Source organism: Dendrobates tinctorius, unplaced genomic scaffold, assembly GCF_039654945.1.
Source record: "Dendrobates tinctorius isolate UK_male_01 unplaced genomic scaffold, ASM3965494v1 ptg000120l, whole genome shotgun sequence".
Taxonomy (NCBI): domain Eukaryota; kingdom Metazoa; phylum Chordata; class Amphibia; order Anura; family Dendrobatidae; genus Dendrobates; species Dendrobates tinctorius.
In genome coordinates this window covers 24,555,003-24,575,482 of record NW_027361788.1, presented here as the reverse complement: position 1 = coordinate 24,575,482, position 20,480 = coordinate 24,555,003, and the positions used below count along the sequence as shown (strand labels likewise).

The 20,480-nt window shown below is 49.8% G+C and overlaps 1 protein-coding gene across 2 annotated transcripts in view; it reads right to left on the bottom strand.

Annotated features, from left to right (window-relative positions):
- Window positions 1-20,480, bottom strand: part of KDM5C (lysine demethylase 5C) — a 50,215-nt gene that overhangs the window by 17,920 nt on the left and 11,815 nt on the right. Inside the window, exons 4-16 of one of the 2 annotated variants that reach the window (XM_073590956.1) lie at window positions 16,009-16,131; window positions 15,679-15,849; window positions 15,446-15,583; window positions 15,151-15,219; window positions 14,437-14,560; window positions 14,019-14,194; window positions 13,216-13,374; window positions 12,944-13,063; window positions 12,655-12,813; window positions 12,379-12,560; window positions 11,695-11,857; window positions 5,522-5,641; window positions 4,967-5,343 (exon numbers count right to left, since the gene is read on the bottom strand). In XM_073590956.1, the coding sequence (XP_073447057.1) occupies window positions 4,967-5,343; window positions 5,522-5,641; window positions 11,695-11,857; window positions 12,379-12,560; window positions 12,655-12,813; window positions 12,944-13,063; window positions 13,216-13,374; window positions 14,019-14,194; window positions 14,437-14,560; window positions 15,151-15,219; window positions 15,446-15,583; window positions 15,679-15,849; window positions 16,009-16,131 (2,081 nt within the window). The remainder of the gene's footprint in view (window positions 1-4,966; window positions 5,344-5,521; window positions 5,642-11,694; window positions 11,858-12,378; window positions 12,561-12,654; window positions 12,814-12,943; window positions 13,064-13,215; window positions 13,375-14,018; window positions 14,195-14,436; window positions 14,561-15,150; window positions 15,220-15,445; window positions 15,584-15,678; window positions 15,850-16,008; window positions 16,132-20,480) is intronic. The other variant, XM_073590957.1, reaches the window with a different exon arrangement.

Here is a 20,480-nt window from a genome sequence, read left to right as displayed (position 1 = left end):
CTGCCCAACAGGCGAGTGGGAGGACTGTATTGGTAGAGAGTCTGGACACTGGTGGATCCACCGAAGGGGAGGTGGTCCAGTTGGCAGTGAGATCTGGAGGGAAGGGATATAGAATCCCAAAACGACTTCCCCTCTGAAAACGCCTGGTTGGGTTTTCCCTTTCCAACACTGCCTCCCACAAGGATTTTGAGGAAAAGACCCTAGTGGGGGACTTATGATGCTTAAATGAAAAAGCATGATCTTTAGGTTTTGATGTGGCGTCCCCAATGTTAAAGGTCTCTAACTGCGGCAATGAGGCCCTGAACCATATCCTTGACACCCTGGGACTGTTCTGGACCGTACTCCGAACCCTCCTCTGAGAGTGTGTCGGATAATGCCTCGCCTGATTCCGGGGATGAGGACCGGGAGGAGGCAGACGGCCAGAGGAATTCTGGCGATGAGATGGAGTGAGAAGGGGACCTGGGTTGGTGGTCCTGTCTAAACCTTCCACGGCTTCTAGGAGGCCCAAAAGGAGGCTCTCCTTTGATGCTCCTGTGTCCACTGGAGTCTGAAGTGGCAATCTGTCAAGCACCGTTACCAAGGTCAGTGATACCTTGATAAGGTTGGCCACAGACTTAGATAAGGAAGAGGCCCATCCTGGACACTCACTGTCTCCCGTGGCGATGGATGGCCCCTGGGTGGCAGGCAGGGTAGCTTCCTCCTGCTCCAGGGATAATGCGGGAGCTCTGACAGGTAAGGCAGGGGGGCTGCACCTGCTCTCTAGCGTAGGCGACACCGTGGGTCTGCTGCAATCTGAGCAGAGTGGCGAGGACTGACCTGAAGGAAGCCTGACATTGCATTTGGTACATACAAAATATTTGACCAAGGTCGCTGAAGCGGATGAGGAGGAGCGGGACTGCTCTCCTTTGGCCATACGGACAGGCTTTACCTGGTGCCGACCATCGGGGGTAGAAAGCGGAGTGAGGGAGCAACCTGTAGTGCAGTACTCACATGCCCACAACCTGTGTCCCTGCCGCCCGAAGAGAAAGAGGTGAACAGCCCCCTGCCTAGAAGCTTTATGAAATCCCCACCCGGAAGCGGTGGGCAGGGCACTGCTCCGGCCTCCTGGAGCACCAAGATGGCGCTGGTACAGGAAGAAGCCGAAGGGCGGAGCCTGCTGGAAGCCTGAATCTGGCATCAGCCGTGCTGGGCTCCTGCTGGAGCCCAGGGCCATAACGCTGCCACGGGAGGAGGCTGGAACCGTGTTGCACTCAGCTGCGTGCTTTAAAGTAAGTGTTGGCTCTTAAACTAAATATAGAGCCATGGGCTGCAAGCCTGAGCGCTGATTAGAGCGGTCACATTCAGCCTAGGGCGGCTGGTGAGCGGAATATAAGACGCTGCAGCCTCTTACCTCCAGTTCACCCCGTAACAGGGGTCAGTTATCTGCATGAAAAGATTGCTGTCCCAAATCTTTTCTGCAGGGCGTCTCTCTCGATCATCAGGCTCTGGCGGGCGAGTGATGGGAAACAAAGGTTAGGACCAGGAGCGGCCACCTGAACACGAGTCCTGTGTTAGGGTCCTGCCAGTGGGATTATGAGGATACGGGGTGGCAGTACACGCCGTACTCATAATCCAAGTGTGGGAATACAGATGTAGCAGATCTACTCTGTAACCCTCCATGGCTACCTGAAAAGGAACGACGCACATTGAGGTAGGCATGGGACTGCGTGAGACCCCTGTCCACCTCCTGCTGACACTAAGCAAAACTGATTGTCCTACAGCCGGTCGGAGGGGTGTATACTGCGGAGGCGGCGTTAACATTTTTTTCATGGCATAGTGTCAACCTTCTAGTGACAGCAGCACACACCCACAGTTCCTGTGTCCCCCAATGAGACCAAAGAGAAAGCTATTTTTGGTGCTCACCGTAAAATCTTTCTTGGAGCCTTCATTTGGGGGACACAGGTAACCATGGGTGTATGCTGCTGTCGTTAAGAGGCTGACACTAGGCAAAAAAAAAAAAAAAAAAAAGGGAAAAATAGCTCCTCCCCAGCAGTATCCACCCACCGACAGGCACCAAGAACCTCAGTTGGTGTAAAAGCAGTAGGAGAAGCAGCCAGAACTCAACCTATGTACCAACCCAACAAAAGGCACGTAGGACCAAAAAGGAGTATAAACAGTTTGTGCTGTCCCCCCAATGAAGGCTCCAAGAAAAATTTTATGGCAAGTACAAAAAATTCCTCTCTTTATAGCTTCTATGGGGGACACAGGTAACCATGGGTCATCCAAAAGCAGTCCCAAGGGTGGGAACAGAAAGAATGCAAAGAAAATGGACTTAGGTAGGCAGGTGCACAACTGCCACCTGCAGTACCTTCCGACCCAAGAATGCATCAGACGAGGCCTGGGTATGAACCCTGTAAAACCTCACAAAAATGTACAAGGACGACCATGTCGTGGCCTTGCAAATCTGTAAGGCCGACGCCTGGTGATGAACAGCCCAGGAAGCCCCCACGGCCTGGGTGGAGTGAGCCCTCACTCCCAGAGGAGGCTGTTTGCCCTGAACGCGGTAAGCCTCCAATAATCGCCGAACTAATCCAACGGACGATGGTAGACTTAAAAGCTGGTAGCCCCTTTCGACGACCTTCAGAGAAGCCAAATAGGGAATAGGAATGATGAAAGGAGGCAGTCCTTGAAAGATAGACTCGAATAGGTCTGACCAAATTCAGCTTGTGAAGGGACTTCTCCAGGGGATGAACCACAGAAGGACAGAGAAGGGAGGACAATGTTTTCATTGATGTGAAAAGCCAAGACCACATTGAGAAGAAAGGTAGGAACCGGTCTGAGAACTACCTTGTCCTGATGTAGAATCAGGAATGGAGAACGACAAGATAATGCTGCTAACTCAGAAACCCTCTTGATAGACGTAATGGCGATTAGGAAGGCAACCTTCCATGATAGGAAAGAAAACTAAATATCTTGAATGGGCTCAAAAGGCGCACGTTTGAGAGCACCGAGAACGAGATTCAGATCCCATTATTCGATCGGAGGATGGTAAGGTGGTGCCAGGTGGGCAACACCCTGAAGAAAGGTCTTCACTTGGGAAGGGGAAGCCAGATCCCTCTGGAAAAGGATTGACAGAGCAGAAACCTGACCTTTAAGGGTACTGAGCAATAGACCAGAGTCGAGACCCGCTTAAAGAAACCCAAGGATGGAAGGCAGGGAAAAGGACATTGGAAGCATGTTGTTCTCCTTACACCATCCAACATCTGTGGTAGATGCGCGAGGATGCTGGTTTTCTCGCCCGAATCATGGTCTGAATGACCTGGTGAGAAAAACCAGCCTCCTTCAGCACTGCAGCCTCAACGGCCACGCAGTTAAACTCAGACTGAGAACTCTGGTGGAAGAGGGGGCCTTGTGAGATCTGGACTTTCTGGAAGCCTCTAGGGGGCGTCCGAACGCAAGTTTACCAGCTCCGAATACCAAGGTCGCCTTGGCCAGTCTGAAGCTACCAGGATTAGGGCTCATACTCACTTGAGAGAGACTCGCACGATTCTCGTCGAAGTCTCTCGCATGAAAACCTTGCACTGCCGCCGGCACTGGGACCGCAGCACGCGGCTGCATAGAAATACATGTAGCCCAACGCTCTGGTCCGAGTGCCGGCGGCTGGCCACGCTGAAACCAGCATGATGCGGAGTGGTGGGCGTGGCTAAGCTGCCGGACAGTAAAAAAATGAAAGTGTGACTGTGATTAACTGGCACGCCGGGGGGGGGGGGGGCGTGGCCAGCCCAGAGGATCTGCTGGCCGGCCAAACAAAGTGCCCGTGATTGGTCCCCCCGCGGGGGTGGGGGGGGGGGGGGGGGGTGGGTGTCCCAGCTCCCGGCTGGGAGAAGGGGATCCGACGATAGGAGAAATGAATACGCGCGGCATGGCCGAGAAACGCCGGCCGGTGAAAAAGCAGAGAGCTGATTGGCTGACACGTGTCCAGCCAGAATAAGCCAGCCAGCAAGAAAGAAGGTGCCCCTCTGATTGGAGAATCATCGGGGAGGAGTGTATTGGCGGGAGGAGGCGCCGAAAAGAGGCGCACAATTCAGACGCGCAGCGGGGAGACCGGCGAGTCCTATTGACTTGGCAAGACCATGGGATCGACAGTGACCGGGGCTGTACAAGGAACATGCCAGCCTGTCCCCAGCTAAGGGAAGGTGCCATGCGCCACTAAGGGGGGGGGGGGGGGGGAATAGCTACCAGGTGTCCACGGTCCTCTTCACCGATGAGGATCGCATCAGGAGCCCTCGGGTGGTAGAGTGTCGCTGGGAACAGGGATCCTCCTTCCCGCACAGTCTCCGAATGGTGCAGAAGACGGCATCAACCCCTAACAAGGGGGAGGCCACCGCTGGTGACCACTGTCTTCCTCAACCCTCTCTGAGGAGAGAGGTGAGGTGGGGAATAGGCAAAGGACCGGCCACCAGAAATCACCCTGAAACACCTGTAAAGGTGACAGGGGATAAGGTCCTGCCTGTGAGTCTGAGAGTGGGCGATGCAAGTGACACCACACTGCTCTCTCAGTTGCATAAGTGTGGGAAAACAGGGTGAGAATTTACACCTTATTGCCGTGAAGATGAAGAACCTGAAAAACAAAAGGAAAAAAGATTAATAAAACACAAGATACCTGAAAAGGAAAAATGCAGATCTGGGATCAGATCCAGGTCCGCCTCCTACAGACACCAAGCATAAACTGAGGTTCTTGGTGTCTGCTGGTGGGTGTATACTGCTGGGGAGGAGCCATTTTTTCCTTTTTTTTGCCTAGTGTCAGCCTTCTAGCGACAGCAGCATACATCCATGGTTACCTGTGTCCCCCAATGAAGCGATAAAGAAAAAAAAAGTGCCAGGTTTGCGGGCAGATAGGAGTCAGTTCGCACAGTTCAGCAGCGGCAAAATACTGATGTCTCTAGATCAGGGTTCTGTGAATTTGTCTCCATAGTTCCAGTCTTACCTGAGATACTGACGAGCTGGTGGGCACTGGCACAGGTCCTCAATGTGATACAAGCACACAAGGCCCTGCGGGCAGTTATAGCATGCCAATGCAGATAGAAAGCAGGTCGTCTTGCACTTCTGACATTGCCGTTCATCGTCAGGGAGCAACTCAAATGCTTCCCGCTCTGCTTCTGTAATCCCTAGCTCCATCAGGGACTTGCGGAGCCTCCGTTCTTCTTGCACCAGAATAAGCATCTCCTTGTGCACTGCAGCAGCCAACGTCAGGTCCAATCTTTCAGGACACGCAGCCATCTTGCAAATTAGCTCCTCGTGTGAGAAAACGCAGTATCGACGGAGCCTCCGATAATGCTCGATACACTTTCGGCCAGCAGTGAGCTAGAAGTTTGACAGACAGGTCAGTAAGATGGACCTGGATATACCTAGGCAGACTTTTAATTGGCAAATCGTGGCTGGCACCTGCCATGAGCCCTGTTAGAAGTCTGCTGCCTTTTACTATGACCATGCGCTAACAGTACGTGGCTTTAGCCTGAAAACATTTTAATGATCCACTCACCCAGTCAGCTGTGCAGAAGTTGACTGCCTCAGCAAAGTTGTAACCCTGATTGAAGCCGCTGTGATAAGCTCTAGGAAAGGTAATGACGAACTCTCCAGCACACTGGTTTGTCCGCACGACCTAAGGGAGGACGACAATTTAACATGATTAGTGATTGCAGAATAAAACAGGATTTTTGGGTTGCTTACCGTAAAACTGTTTCTCGGAGCCTTCATTGGGGGACACAGAGACCATGGGTGTATGCTGCTGCCACTAGGAGGCTGACACTATGCACAAAAAAAGGTTAGCTCCTCCTCCGCAGCGTACACCCCACCGACCGGCAGGGAATTCCTCAGTTAGTGAGAAAGCAGTAGAAGTAACAGAATAGATTGTTCTGTTTTCAAACAACTCAACTGTAACCAAATCAACCAAAGTAAGAACAGGAGTTGTAGAACATGGGAGGGTGCTGTGTCCCCCAATGAAGGCTCCGAGAAACAGATTTTACGGTAAGCAACCCAAAAATCCTGTTTTCTCGTTCGCCTTATTGGGGGACACAGAGACCATGGGACGTCCCAAAGCAGTCCCTGGGGTGGGAAACAAACTTCCATCAGGCCAGTGGACTCACCACCGCTGCCTGCAGAATCCTTCTACCTAGGCTGGCGTCCGCCGAAGCGTAGGTGTGGACCCTGTAGAATTTCACAAACGTGTGAACCGAAGACCAGGTTGCAGCTTTGCAAAGCTGCAGCGCGGAGGCTCTGTGGCGTACCGCCCAGGAAGCACCCACTGCCCGGGTAGAGTGCGCTCTGATCCCCGGAGGGGCCACTCGATGCTTAACCCGGTAGGCCTCCAAAATTGCCGATCTGATCCAGCGAGCAATAGTAGCTTTGGAAGCCGGGTGACCTTTCCGCGCCCCATCTGGAATGACGAAAAGAGAGTCTGTCTTTCGCAAGGAAGACGTCCTAGACAGATAGACTCATCGCCCTGACCAGATCCAGCTTGTTCAGGGACCGCTCCCGAGGGTGAATTGGACTCGGACAGAAGGACGGCAGAACAATATCCTCATTGAGGTGAAGGGAGGACACCACCTTCGGAAGAAAATCGGGCGGAGGCCGCAGAACTACCTTGTCCTGGTGAAGTACCAGAAAAGGAGAGCGGCAAGAAAGAGCCGCCAATTCCGACACGCGCCAGATGGAGGTGATGGCCACCAGAAAGGCTACCTTCCAGGAGAGAAGGGAAAGGGAGACTTCTCTGAGAGGTTCAAAGGGAGAACCTTGCAGAACGTCAAGAACCAGATTAAGATCCCATGGATCCACGGGCGCTCGATACGGAGGAGCCGTGTGAGCCACGCCCTGAAAGGTTTTGACCTGAGGGCGGGAGGCCAAAGTCTTCTGAAATAAAATGGACAGTGCCAAAACTTGACCCTTCAAGGAACTGAGAGCAAGCCCCGCATCCAGCCCTGCCTGAAGAAACGCCAGAACGGAAGGGAGCGAAAAGCACATAGGCGCGATGTTATTGGCCTCACACCAAGTGAAATAGGCCTTCCAAGTACGGTAGTAAATCATGGAATGAATTACACGACCGGAGAATCCTGCTCGTTTCAAAACCTCGGTCTCAACAGCCACGCCGTTAAATTGAGCGGCAAATCGGACCTTGAGACAGCAGATCTGCCCTGTCTGGAAGCTTCCAGGGGGTGTCCGCGAGAAGGTTAACAATGTCCGCGAACCAAGACCTTCTGGGCCAATTCGGGGCGATGAGAATGACTGGAATTCCTTCTGCTTTGATCTTCTTCAACAGCTTGGGAAGAAGAGGCAGGGGAGGAAACAGGTAGGGAAGCTCTAAATGTGACCAAGGAATGGCCAGAGCGTCGGCGCCCACTGCAAGAGGATCTCGAGCTCTGGATACAAACTGTGGGACCTTCCTGTTGAGGCGAGAAGCTAGCAGATCTACGTCCGGGGTTCCCCAACGACTGCAGAGCTGAAGAAAAACCTCTGGATGTAGGGACCACTCTCCTGCCGCGAGACCCTCATGGCTGAGAAAGTCGGCGGCCCAGTTGTCTACGCCGGGAATGTGTACCGCGGAGATTATCGGTACCGAAATCTCTGCCCACTGAAGGATCTTGGACACTTCTGCCAGGGCTGAGACACTCCGTGTCCCTCCTTGGCGGCTGACATATGCCACCGCTGCGGCATTGTCTGTCTGAATCCGGACCGGCAGGCCCCTGAGGAGCCTTTCCCAGTGGACGAGAGCCAGATGGATCGCTCGTATCTCTAGGACGTTGATCGGCAGAGCTGATTCCTGAGTCGACCAACGACCCTGAACAGTGTGATGGCGGAACACTGCACCCCAGCCGAGGAGGCTGGCATCCGTTGTTACAATCTGCCAGTGAATGGAAAGAAAAAACCGACAAAAGTGGATAAGAGGTGACGTCAACCACCAGTTGAGTGACCGCTTGACCCGGCATGAAAGACGTACAGGGCGATCCAGGGACAGAGCCGACCTGTTGCACCTCGACAGAATGGCGTGCTGGAGAGGTCTGGCGTGAAATTGGGCAAAGGGAACTGCCTCTATCGCCGCCACCATCTTTCCCAGGACCCTCATAGCTGTTCGGAGGGACGGAAATCGTGTGGTCTGCAGCGATCGTACATCCTGCTTCAGGGAAAGAATCTTCTCTCGTGGGAGAAAGACCCTTGACCGACGCGTGTCGAACAGTAGGCCCAGAAACACAAGACGTTGAGAAGGAATCAGACAAGACTTTTTCCTGTTGACGATCCACCCGAAATTGGAAAGGGTGTCTAGGACAATCGTCAAACTTAGGCGAGCCTGTTGAAAAGAGGAAGCTTTGATCAGAATATCGTCGAGGTACGGAAAAAGAACGAGACCTCTGATCCTCAACAAGGCCATCAGTGCAGCCATGATCTTCGTGAAGACTCTGGGTGCGGTGGCGAGACCGAAGGGCAGCGCGACGAACTGGTAATGTTCCTGGCGAATCGCAAACCGCAGGAACTTCTGATGTCCGGAGAATATGGGAACATGTACATAGGCATCTTGGATGTCTATTGAACACATGAATTCCTGCTCCTCCATGGAAGCGATTACCAAACAAACCGACTCCATCCGAAAGTGGCGAAGATGTACTCTCTTGTTGAGAAGCTTGAGATCCAAGATGGGTCGGACCGCCCGCCTTTTTTCGGCACCACAAAAAGGTTTGAATAAAATCCTGTGAACCGCTCCGAGACGGGAACGGGAACAATCACCCCGGAACTGAGGAGAGAGGTGATGGCCGTAAAGAACCCCGGAATCAAGGCTGGATCCTTTGGAGGACGGGATTCGAAGAAACGATTCGGTGGAAGAGAAACGAACTCTATCTTGTATCCTGACGATACAATCTCCCTGACCCAAGCGTCCTCTACTGAGGCCAGCCAAACGTCCCTGAAGAGAAGTCGACCTCCCAATCGGAAGGGACCCTCGGGAGTCCAACGATAGTCATGCAGATGTAGACCGTCCAGACCTGGATGATCTGCCCTGGGAAGAGTGGGATCACCAGGAAGGAGTGGGTCTGAAGGAAACTTTCTATCTTGGCGCGCCTGCGGTCTTTGTTGGTTGGATGGGTTCTCCGCCGTATTGAAACGGCGGAAAGCCCAAAAGGGTCGAAACTGACGCCTTAGTGGAGGTCTGCGAGGATTAGACTGAGGGAGAAGGGAACTCGTGCTTCCGGTGGCGTCCTTAATAATCTGGTCCAATTGGGAACCAAAGAGGCGTACTCCCTGAAAAGGCATATTAGTAAGAGACTTCTTAGAAGACAAGTCCGCCTGCCAGGCCTTGAGCCAAATTGTACGTCGGATTGCCACAACGTTGCTTGCCGCCTGAACCGCGCAGGATGCGGCATCCAAAGAAGCAGAAAGCAGATAATCCCCCGCATGGGAAATCTGATTGGCGAGATCAGCCAATCGCTCTGGTTGTGCTTTATCTAGGATGCCCTGACGAAGATCCTCTGCCCAAGTAGCTATGGCTTTTGCTGCCCAAGACGAAGCAAAGTTTGGACATACCGCCGCTGAAGCCGCTTCGAAGGCGGACTTAGCTAGGGATTTTATAATCCTATCATTAGAATCCTTTAGAGCCGCCACGCCTGAAAGCGGGAGAACCGTGTTATTAGAAAGTCTGGACACGGGCGGGTCCACAGAGGGAGAAGCAGCCCAGTTGTCCGTGAGCTCTTTAGCAAACGGGTACAGTACGCCAAGACGCTTTCCTCTTTGAAAGAGTCTGGTCGGATCTTGTCTTTCCCTGGTAAAAAATCTTTCCAAAGTCGGAATGGAAAGGAAATACCCTGGAGGGTGTTTCCGCCCGTCTGAACGAAACCTCCTGATCTGAGGATTTCGCAGGGGGGTCAGCAATCTCGAAGGTCTGGTGAATAGCTGCAATGAGGTTCTGCACCGTAACCTTCATGTTCGCATCCTGGTCCGAATCCAGCTCTAAAATTCCCTCAGAAGACCTGTCCGAGAACGCTTCACCTGACTCGGGAGAGGAGGCCCAGGAAGGAGGCTGCCGAGACGGACTATGCGGTGAGATGGGACGAGGGGAGGATTCCGGCTGGAGATCCTGCCTGGGTCTTTTGCGACTAACGCTGGCTGACTCAGACGGAATCTCGAGACCTGCTGGACCCTGCAGAAGTATCCAGGGGCAACTAATCCAGAGCGGCTACCAGGAACTGAGACACCCTGGTGAGGTCTGCCACTGATTGAGAAAGAGATGAAGCCCAGCCAGGCATGGGGGGGGGGGGGGGGGTTCACTCTCACATGGGGCCATAGATTGCTCATGGGAGGCGTCAGGCTGAATTGGATTGCTACAGTCCAGGCAGAGGGGAGTGGACTGACCTGAGGGAAGTTTGCGATTGCAAGAAGAGCACGCAAAGTACTTGACTAGAGTGCAGGAGGGAGCCGTAGAGCGGGCACGAACAGATTTAGAGTTAGACATAGTGATAACTGAGGTAGTGCCGGAAGGTTGGGGGACAGAAGGCAGAGGAGGGTGTCAGTAGCGCTGACTCACAGTCCGGTGTCCCAGAGACAATGCTATCCGGCTTGTCTGCAGCTCAGAGCGAAATCCGGCTGACAGGCCCAGAGAGCGATATCCGGCTGACAGAACGGCGTCCGGCTGACAGGCTGGGAAGATGGCGACCGCCTTAGAGGAATGGGAAAAACGCACGCTTCCAGGGGAAGAAGGGCAGCGTCAACTGCCAGGCTGAAGGAGGCACCGCCCGCTGGCCAAGAATAGGCTGGGGTGCAAGAAGGAGGCGGTGGGAGGGCCTGGAACGGGCAGGAGAGAAGCCCGCATAGAAGAAAGGGGCGGAGGGCGTGGCCGCGACGCAGAAGAAGGCCCGAAATGAAGCCGGGGCCTAAATTAATAGCGGCGACCGCCTGTCAGCGCGGGGCGGCGCGGAGGTCCCGCAGCGCTGCCGCGGCAATCGCTCTGCAGAGCGCCGCTGCCATCTGCTGGGCCCAGGACTGAAGGCGGGGGGAAAAACGCCGGGCAAGGCCCCTTCTGACGCCAGGGCCAGGAGGAATTGCGGCGGCCGCAGTGGCCGCTTTGAATAAGACTGGAGCCGCCGAGATGCCCATCTAGGGATGAGGAGGACGTGACTCGGCCCCCATACTTACCTCCGTCTGGCATTCTATAAAGGTACCTCAATATCCCACGCTGTCTGTCTTCTGTAGTGTCCGCGTCTCATCCAGACCGACAGGCTCTGGTGGGCGAGTGGGTGGGAGACGGGGAGCGAGGACCATCTGGATCGCTGGCACGCATCCGTGCTGAGCTCTTGGTCCTGCCGTAGAGACCTATGAGGATACGGGGTGGCAGTACACGCCGTACTCATAGTCTCTTTGTGGGAGTACAGCTGTGACTCTTCACACTGTATCCCTCCGGAACCTGAAAAGGACCGATGCACCTTGAGGTAGATAAGGGTCTAATGAAAGACCCGTGTCCACCTCCTACTGACACTAAGCTAAACTGAGGAATTCCCTGCCGGTCGGTGGGGTGTACACTGCGGAGGAGGAGCTAACCTTTTTTTGTGCATAGTGTCAGCCTCCTAGTGGCAGCAGCATACACCCATGGTCTGTGTCCCCCAATAAGGCGAACGAGAAAAGGTGACTAGAAAAATTACAGGAAAAAAAAAAAAAAAAAATATTATATAAATCACTAACCGGGACCCCATGTGCCATCAATGTGTTGGGGTTCATTAATGTGACCAACTGATGTAGGAGATCTGGCTGACTTTCAAAGAGTTCTGGAGTCAATTTCTTCATAACTTCTTCGAGCTGTTCAGCAGCAGAAGACGGCACGCCATACCAGGTCTTGGGCTCTCCCCTGGAAAAGAAAGTCAGCGGCTTACTCCAAAGTTATAAAAAAATAAAAAAAATAAAAAAAAAGTTAAACCATTGGGTTAATCGAACAGATCTAAGATCTCTTCATCCACAATCATGTTCGATAGTTCAGATAGCATTAAGGGGTAATCTACTCTTTAGGTCAGAGCATGCACTATGGTTGTACTTTGATCCCCCATACACTTCATTACTAATCCTCTGCCAACCCTCGGATGAAATTAATCAACTTGTTTTAATCAACGGTGCTATGTAACCGATCTGGCTCCTTTTTTAGTGACGTGTATGGCATTGCAGCTCACCATCATTCAAGTGATTGGGATGGATCTGCAGTACCAAGTAAACAAAAGCAATGCAGCCCCTTCAACCAGCTGATCGGGGGTGGTAAATGATGTTACTTCATCTCTCTCAACATAACTTCAAAAAAGTGAATATCACTGTGACTGAATAAGTCACGATTGTTGAGGTTGTAGATTTAAACCCCTTTTATGTCTCCATGACACTTACCAATGAAGGTAGTTAATTGAATAGCTCCAATGATCCTCGATGTGCCAACAGAAAGCAGAGAACACCATGCCCACGTAGAGCCATGGCACCTTCATACCCGATATATCAGCATTGATGTGACAGAGAACAGATTGCTCCAGTATTGGCATAACATTCAAGTTCCATCCACTTGTGGCATATGACTGAAGAGAAAAAAAAAAAAAAAAAAGGAGGATTAACAGACCAAACCATGAAAACATGTAAAATAGAAATAAGCAAGATAAATGTGTCAATCACCGCCTCCTCAGGAGTCAACTCCGATTTGCCATCAAGCATTGGAAAACCGCTGCCAAATTCCTTGGAGTGAATATCTGCTCCGTACTGTACAGTCACATCCTCCTCTATACTGTTCACCAGGCGCCAGAACTCCTTCTCCACCAGCTCTGTAGGTACCATCTGCAGACAGTAAAGAAAAATAATACTGGTCGAGTCAAAAAGATGGGGTATATCAGATATATCGTTTGGTTATTATGAGTATTGAGGTCAATGGAAACATTTCACTTTTACAGACTATGTGCAAACTTACGTGAACTGGCATGTTGAAGTAATCCGCTTTGAATGAATCAGCCATTTCGCCGAAGCTTTGTAATGTATACTCTCGAGTCGCCTGTTCAAACCCAAAAGCTTCAGGAGGCCTTTTACATTCCTGAAGGAGAACAGGAAGAGAAAAATTGTATCATATTAGAAATCAGGGAAATCATAAAAATAAATAAACATCAGCACTAGTCACAGATACACCCATGGTTTCCTGTGTTCCCCAATGAAGCGAGAGAGAAAGACAATTTTTTCTTTACTTACGGCCATGACACATTTGGGACAGTGCCAAATGCCTTTAGGAGGTTCTGGTAGTGGAGGCAGTAAACAGAACGTGTGGTAGTTGTCATCACATCCATCACAAAGCAGCAACTTCTCATCATCGTCTCCACGGGAGCAAATCCTACAGACATAGGTGTCCACCTGTATCCAAAATATAAGTGACCACAATGTAAGTGGAGAGGAGCTAACAGGCCATCAATCTGCAGCTGCCCTTCACTTTTTCTAAAAAAAAAAAAAAAAAAAATTATATCTCAGACTTTCTACCAAATTCAGACCCAAACTTCCAGGTTGTCGGATCCGGTATGCAGAGCTTCCATGAACGCTCTCAAGATGAAAGAGCTTGTTATTCCACTGTGAAAGCAGATCCCAGAATATGTAAGGAAGTTCCGGCCTGACTTTGCTAGAAAGTCAGGCCTATTTGAATGTGTAGGTGGGGTGCAGTAGGAGCACTTTTGCTTGCTTCTGATAACTTATATTTAGTAGAGTCCCTAGTCAGGGGCTGCCCACTCTAATCAAATAAAGGCAACCCCAGATTGATGGAAGGTAATCTATAGAAGTGATTGTCACCACAAGTTTTGCTCCAGACATCAGGCAGATGATTTCACAAAAGGGAAACCAAGCAATTGCAATAGTACATGGCGTCCATCCATCGAGAAGCTTTGTCATCTGGCTTAGAGAGGTGGGTCTTGAGTGGAGGATCCAAGAAGTCCATTTAACATTACATGGATGGACAGGGGTTGTTGCGTTCATTTCTTAAAAGTGCGCAACTCAATCAGTGGACTTACAAATTGGGAACTGCTGGTATTCCTTCGAAGCCTCATAGTCATCTTAGTGCAGGGTTCAGGGCTGAGGGACCGTTCTCGCTTTATATATGGATGGTATTCCCCGGGTTCTCCTCTTGAATCCACACCAGGCTCTTCCTTAACCACCAGTGTTGGGGGGCAATCTGGAATATCACTTTCTACAAGAGAAACATTAGAGTATATAATTACAAAAGATGCCAGAAATGGTGTAATGCTGTTCATGACTCACGTATGCCTGGAATCAAGTGAATAGGGCCAAGCTGCAGTGCCAGATATAACCCATGAAAAAGAGCACCATTTTTATTTTAATTTCTGGTCCTCAACTAAACCATAATTAGATGCATTAACCATGAAATTTTATATACATCCCCTTTGGAGGAATGCAATGTTGCATACATACCTTTCTTCCGTAGATTTTTGTCTTTTGCCATCAACCCAAGTCCCATCATTTTTGGTCCAGCACCATAAATTTGAAGTTTCTTTAACTCTGGGTTCTTTTCTATATCTTCCTCTGTGGGTTCCGGCTTGGGATAAAAGAAAATACAAACAGAACATTTAATCATTATAAAAAAAAATAAATAAAAAAAAAGCAAGGCAGAGAGGAAAGAGTAAACTAAAGCGGCATCCAAGGACTAAATTTACACGAGCGAAAGACTAATGGTACAAGGTTAAGAAAGAGCTCTTATAACAGAACACAAATTTAAAAGTTAATAATTTTTAAAGGGATAATTTACATGGGCCAATGATTGCCGGAGCGATCCTTGACAAGAACAATTGTGACTGATCACCCAATGAAAGATGATCAGGGAGGGAATAATCAGTGATTATTGCATCTTTTCCACAAACCTAAAAAGTACTAGAGACGAACAGGATATACCTTCCCTAACCCCCAAGTCTATAGGAGCTGCATAAAGCGTTCCCTATTAATGATCATTCCTACAAAACTCCTCACGATTATTGCAGATGAGCATAAACTGACTTTCTAGAGCAATCGATGCTTGTTTTTTTTGTTTGTTATTTTTGGAACATAATGACTCCCACACACTCATTAGAAACACAGATATACAATGCAATGTAATGAGAAAAAAAAAAAAAAACACACAAAACCATATACCCAAGATGGTGATGATGATTCTGGGGGCCGAGAGGAACTTTGAGAAGCAGGATCTGAGTTGTCAGGATCCTGCATGAAATGACAAGAACAAGGGAAGAAAAACAAAAAAATAAAAAAACAGTAAGACTGAACAGTCCCTGCCGGTCAGGCTTCCTCACAGCCTCCATACCATCCTGACAAGGAAAACAAATCATAAGGAAAGAAATAAAATGTATTGATTAAATTCAAATTTGCGCAATGAGGAAACTACATGAGTGACAGGCAATATGGGGGCTTTGCCATTAGTCATTCTCACCTCCTGAGTCAGGCGTTTGGCTCGTCGTCCGTAGCTGGTGATTTTGGAGGGCTGCACAGACTGCCGCAGTGGTATACTATGTGGTTTGTATTCCCTATCTTTCTCTTCACTGTCATAACGTGGTCGCTCGCCGCAATCCTGCATTTGAAAACTTTCCATTATAAGGGAGGGGAAAAAAAAAAAAAGATAGTAGAAAAGCTTCCTACCTTGGTACAGGACACTGGAAATCTTACCACCAAATTAGCTCCAGACTGGTACATATGAAAGGGGTATATAATACGTTCGTAATGGGACCTCAACAAGGAGCCAAGGTTTTTTCCTGAGGGATACCCCATGCGTTGCGCCACGCGAGCCCATCTCCTCTCTCTGCAGATCGGTTCATAGCCGCCCTCCTCCTGCACAATCTACAAATTGAAGAAAACGTGTCATCGTGAGGTAGTGCAACATAACGATATTCACATATGGTTTATTTTTAAAAGTGGTAATTTTATTTCTATTAAAATATTGGCCTTCCATGCTTAAAAATCTACCAGCAGCAAAAACATACAGAATGCATACACAACCTTATTGAGGCTGTACAAGTCCAGGATTCTTCGCTCTACGTTGGGAATTTTTAATGACGACTCCTGGATCTCCCAGAACTTGGCGATTTGGTCCAAGTAGTTCAACTTGACTCTAGTTTCTGCCTGAAAATGGGAAGGAAAAAATAAATAAATAAACACAAGTTGAGCACTTTAATACCTTTCAGCTGCACATTAAATTATATGTACCATGCTATCAGAAGAGTGGCAAGGCCAGAGTGCCAAAGGGAGGGAAAAAAAAAAAAAAAAAGTGGGCATTTCAATCTTTCTCCAGTGAATTTTTGGCAGCCAACAAGGCCTCAAAAAAGTAAAAAAAAAAAAAAAGTAAGCAATCCTTGACAGCCCTTTCCTTTCCAGACATCTACCTATTTGGCAGTTCTTTAGGAGATTATTATTATTATTATTATTATTATTATGCATTTATATAGCGCCATTTATTCCATGGCGCTTTACATGTCAAAAGGGGATCATCTCAATTGGCATAGATGTCTGCACCAAAGTTAGTTTTGTCCCCCAGGAATGGTAAAAATCCCAGGCACAGGTTTGACTGCTTTCAGGAGATCCAACTCCCCTATAACAAGGTATAAGTGCTCTCCACAGGTCCTAGAACTTTTCTTGTAGTCAGCTGTCCCACATAAGCCTCTATCTTGCCATCCATGCTTCTCTTACCCAAAAAATGATTGTCCCAGTGCCTATACAGGATGTCGTCTATGAACGATATGCCTAGACTTGAAGTGCATTGAGAATTTTGCCACAGTTCACTCTTCCACATGGGATCATTTCATTCAGTATTCACATCCATGATACAGAAGAAGCTCGTGGACACATATGCACATCCTCACCATCCTTTCCTTCACTCGGGCCACCACCACTTTGCCTCTCTCCCATTTTAGTTTATCAACAGCACCTCGGTCTTCACCTTCACTTTCCCAGGGTATCAACATCATCTACTGTATTACCTGATCATCATGAAAGTCAACATCCAGGTCAGTCAAACTATTCCTAATTAAGATGGGTAATCCACTGCCCAAACTCTCTACCTCCCAAGGATTAACGTCTGTGGAAATGTGTGTTGACACATTAAGGCCAGGATTCTCCTTCTAAGCCCCTCTCCCTCCAGGAATGTCCAACCATTCCTGGGTCATGCTCCAGTAGCCTTTCAACAAAGCATGAGGTCGTTAAGGCCTGGAAGTCTCTTCCATCATGCTTCACTTCACACTCAGCGAGTCGCTGACTTAAAAAAAAAAAGGACTAAACTCAGGGTGGTGGACCGATTCTGACAATCACCACATCCTAATGGGGCAGGACTAGTCCAGTAGCAAGTTTCCCCTAGAATAGTCCTGCCTAAGATTCACCATTGATGGCTCCCTGGGCATAATAGACACCCTCCATGCTTTACCAGTCATGACACGTCAAGTAATCACCACTTGTCAATAATCAGAATAATAGTGCAATAGGAACTACATGTGGTCCTTCATGTACTACAGTCATCACTGAACAACCCCTTGATGGCATTTCCCTGTGCCCTTAGATTTCTCAGTCCTTCACATTAAGATCTTTTTCTCTCCTCTTCGAAACCTAAAGAAAGGTCGTAATGTAATAATGTAAGATGTAATTCTTCCAAATGTCTTACTTGTTTATAACATTTGGGGAACACAGAACGGTGGATATACACCCTGGTACAAAGAGGCTGACACTAGGTAGAATATAAAATATTGGCTCCATCTGGACATGACGTAGCACGTTTAAGTTTAATGTCCATAGGAGACAGACAACCTGTATCACGTGTTTTTCCTGATCTATTTGGTGGCCTGTGTGACCTTCTTTCCATGGGTTAGTGTCTGCATAGGGCTTCCTACACCATCTCTATGCGGCAATTCTCAGCCACTGGCTCGGAGGCCTCTTGTTCTGTGGGCGGGCTATCATTTAGTGCTGGGTGCCTTTACCGACACCTCCCCCATTTATATAGTCAGGGAGCAACTAATTCTAGCATTTCGGGAGGTTTCTGTGCCTTCTTTGGAGGGAGCAGTTTTCTCTGCTCTCCCTATTCATGTCAAATCTCAAGCAGGTTTAGGTCTTTCCTGCTGACTACTGAATCCCTGATGTCCACTTGCCATGAGGCCCAGCTACTCCAGTTCCAGGCGAGGCTCCTTTTCCATCCCGGCCCCCTCTTCAGATATACAGCTTTGCCCATTTTCGGCTGCATGTACCTTTCACCAGCCAGGGGGATAGCTTTGGACTTGCTCTTCGTAGGAGCCATCTTGGACCCCTTATTATTTTCAACTCTTGATATCCAAGTGTCCTGTTGCAGGCTGAGACCCTCTGGGCAGAAGCATTCAAATTTTGCTCATTTACACTGTGCAAAACAACTTAAAAAAGGAGATTTTTGTGTACTCACCGTAAAATCTCTTAGCCTCTAATTGGGGGACACAGAACCATGGGTGTTATGCTGCTGTCCACTAGGAGGCGACACGATGCATAATCTGAAAAAAGATTAACTATGGCTCCTCCTCTGCAGTATACACCCCTGGACGGCGTCAGCCTTCTCCAGTTTTGTGCAAAAGCATTAGGAGGAACATAACAGAAACATAACCATGCCTGTAAGAAGGCTACTATGTACGAGCTCAAAGAACAATATGAGAACTCAACCGTAACAACGGCCCGTAAGGGCAGCAGGGTGGGAGCAGTGTCCCCCAATTAGAGGCGAAGAGAAAGATTTTACGGTGAGTACACAAAAGTCTCCTTTACTCTGTCGCCTCATTGGGGGACACAGAACCATGGGACGTCCCAAAGCAGTCCCTGGGTGGGAAGCAATGGACGAATATTGTGCTAGCAGGTCCCTAAACTTGGGGCACTGCCGCCTGCAGAACCAGTCTACCCAGACTCGCATCCGCTGAGGACTGGATATGAACACTGTAGTATTTCGTAAACGTGTGTAGGCTAGTCCAAGTGGCCGCCTTACACACTTGTGCCAAAGCCTGGTGCCGAATGGCCCAGGAGGCCCCTACTGCCCGTGTAGAGTGTGCCGTGATACCGGACAGAAGAGGGGAACTGTTAAGTCGGTAGGCCTCATGTATGGTGGACTTGATCCACCTGGCAAGGGTAGCCTTGGAAGCCGGCAGTCCCTTGCGACCGCCTTCCGGAAGAATGAAGAGGGAAGAGGGAATCAGACTTCCGGAATGGTGCAGACCTGGACACGTAAATCCGCAATGCTCTGACGAGGTCAAGCGTATGCAGAGCCTTCTCCACTCTATGAACCGGACAAAGGGATGGCAGCGAGATTTCCTCATTTAGGTGGAAGGTGGACACAACCTTCGGAAGGAAGGATGGTACCGTTCGGAGAACCACCTTGTCCTGGTGAAAGGCTAGGAAAGGCCGTCTGCAGGAAAGTGCTGACAATTCCGACACTCTGCGTAACGAGGTGATCGCCACTAGAAAAACCACTTTCTGTGACAGAATGCAGAGTGGAACTTCTTTAAGGGGTTCGAAGGGTGGTGCCTGCAATGCTGTCAGGACCAGATTGAGGTCCCACGTTTCCAGTGGACGTTTGTAGGGGGGGGGGAACCAATCGGGAAACTCCCTGGAGGAAAGTCCTTACTTGCGGTTTGGTAGCAATGCGCCTTTGAAAAAGGACAGAGTGCTGACACCTGACTCTTAAGCGAGCCTAGGGATAAGCTTGGCGTCTAGGCCCGATTGAAGAAAACCTAGTACCTTCGGGAGGGAATAAGGGAGTGAGACTTGTCCACGAGAGTCACACCAGCAAAAGAAAGCTCTCCAGGTACGATAATAAATCTTGGCGGAGGCTGGCTTCCTTGCCCTGATCATGGTCGCAATGACTTCCAGTGAAAATCCAGGTTTCAAGGGCCATGCCGTCAAATTGAGAGCCCCTGAATTCTGATGGTAGAATGGACCTTGAGACAGAAGGTCGTGACAGTCGGGTAGACGCCAGGGGGCGTCTGCTGTAAGTTGAACGATGTCGGCGTACCATGTACGTCTGGGCCAATCTGGCGCGATGAGGATGGTTGGAACTCCCTCACGACCCTGGAGATCAGGGGGAGGGGTGGGAAAATGTACAGGAGTTGGAACTGGGACCTGTCCCGGACCAGGGCATCCGCTCCGAGCGACCGCGGGTCGTGTGTCCTGGCCAGGAAATTGGAGACCTTGGCATTGAGATGGGATGCCATTAGGTCCACATCCGGGGTTCCCCAGCGTTGGCAGATCTGGTAAAAAAAAAATCTCGGGATGGAGAGACCACTCCCCCGAATCCATTCCTTGCCTGCTGAGGAAGTCTGCTTCCCAGTTTTCTACACCCGGAATGTGGACCGCAGAGTACCGACCTCGTGTCTTCCGCCCAGTGGAGGATACGTGCCACTTCTCTCATCGCCTGGGCGCTGCAGGTCCCGCCTTGGTGATTCACATATGCCACAGCCGTGGCATTGTCCGACTGTATCCGT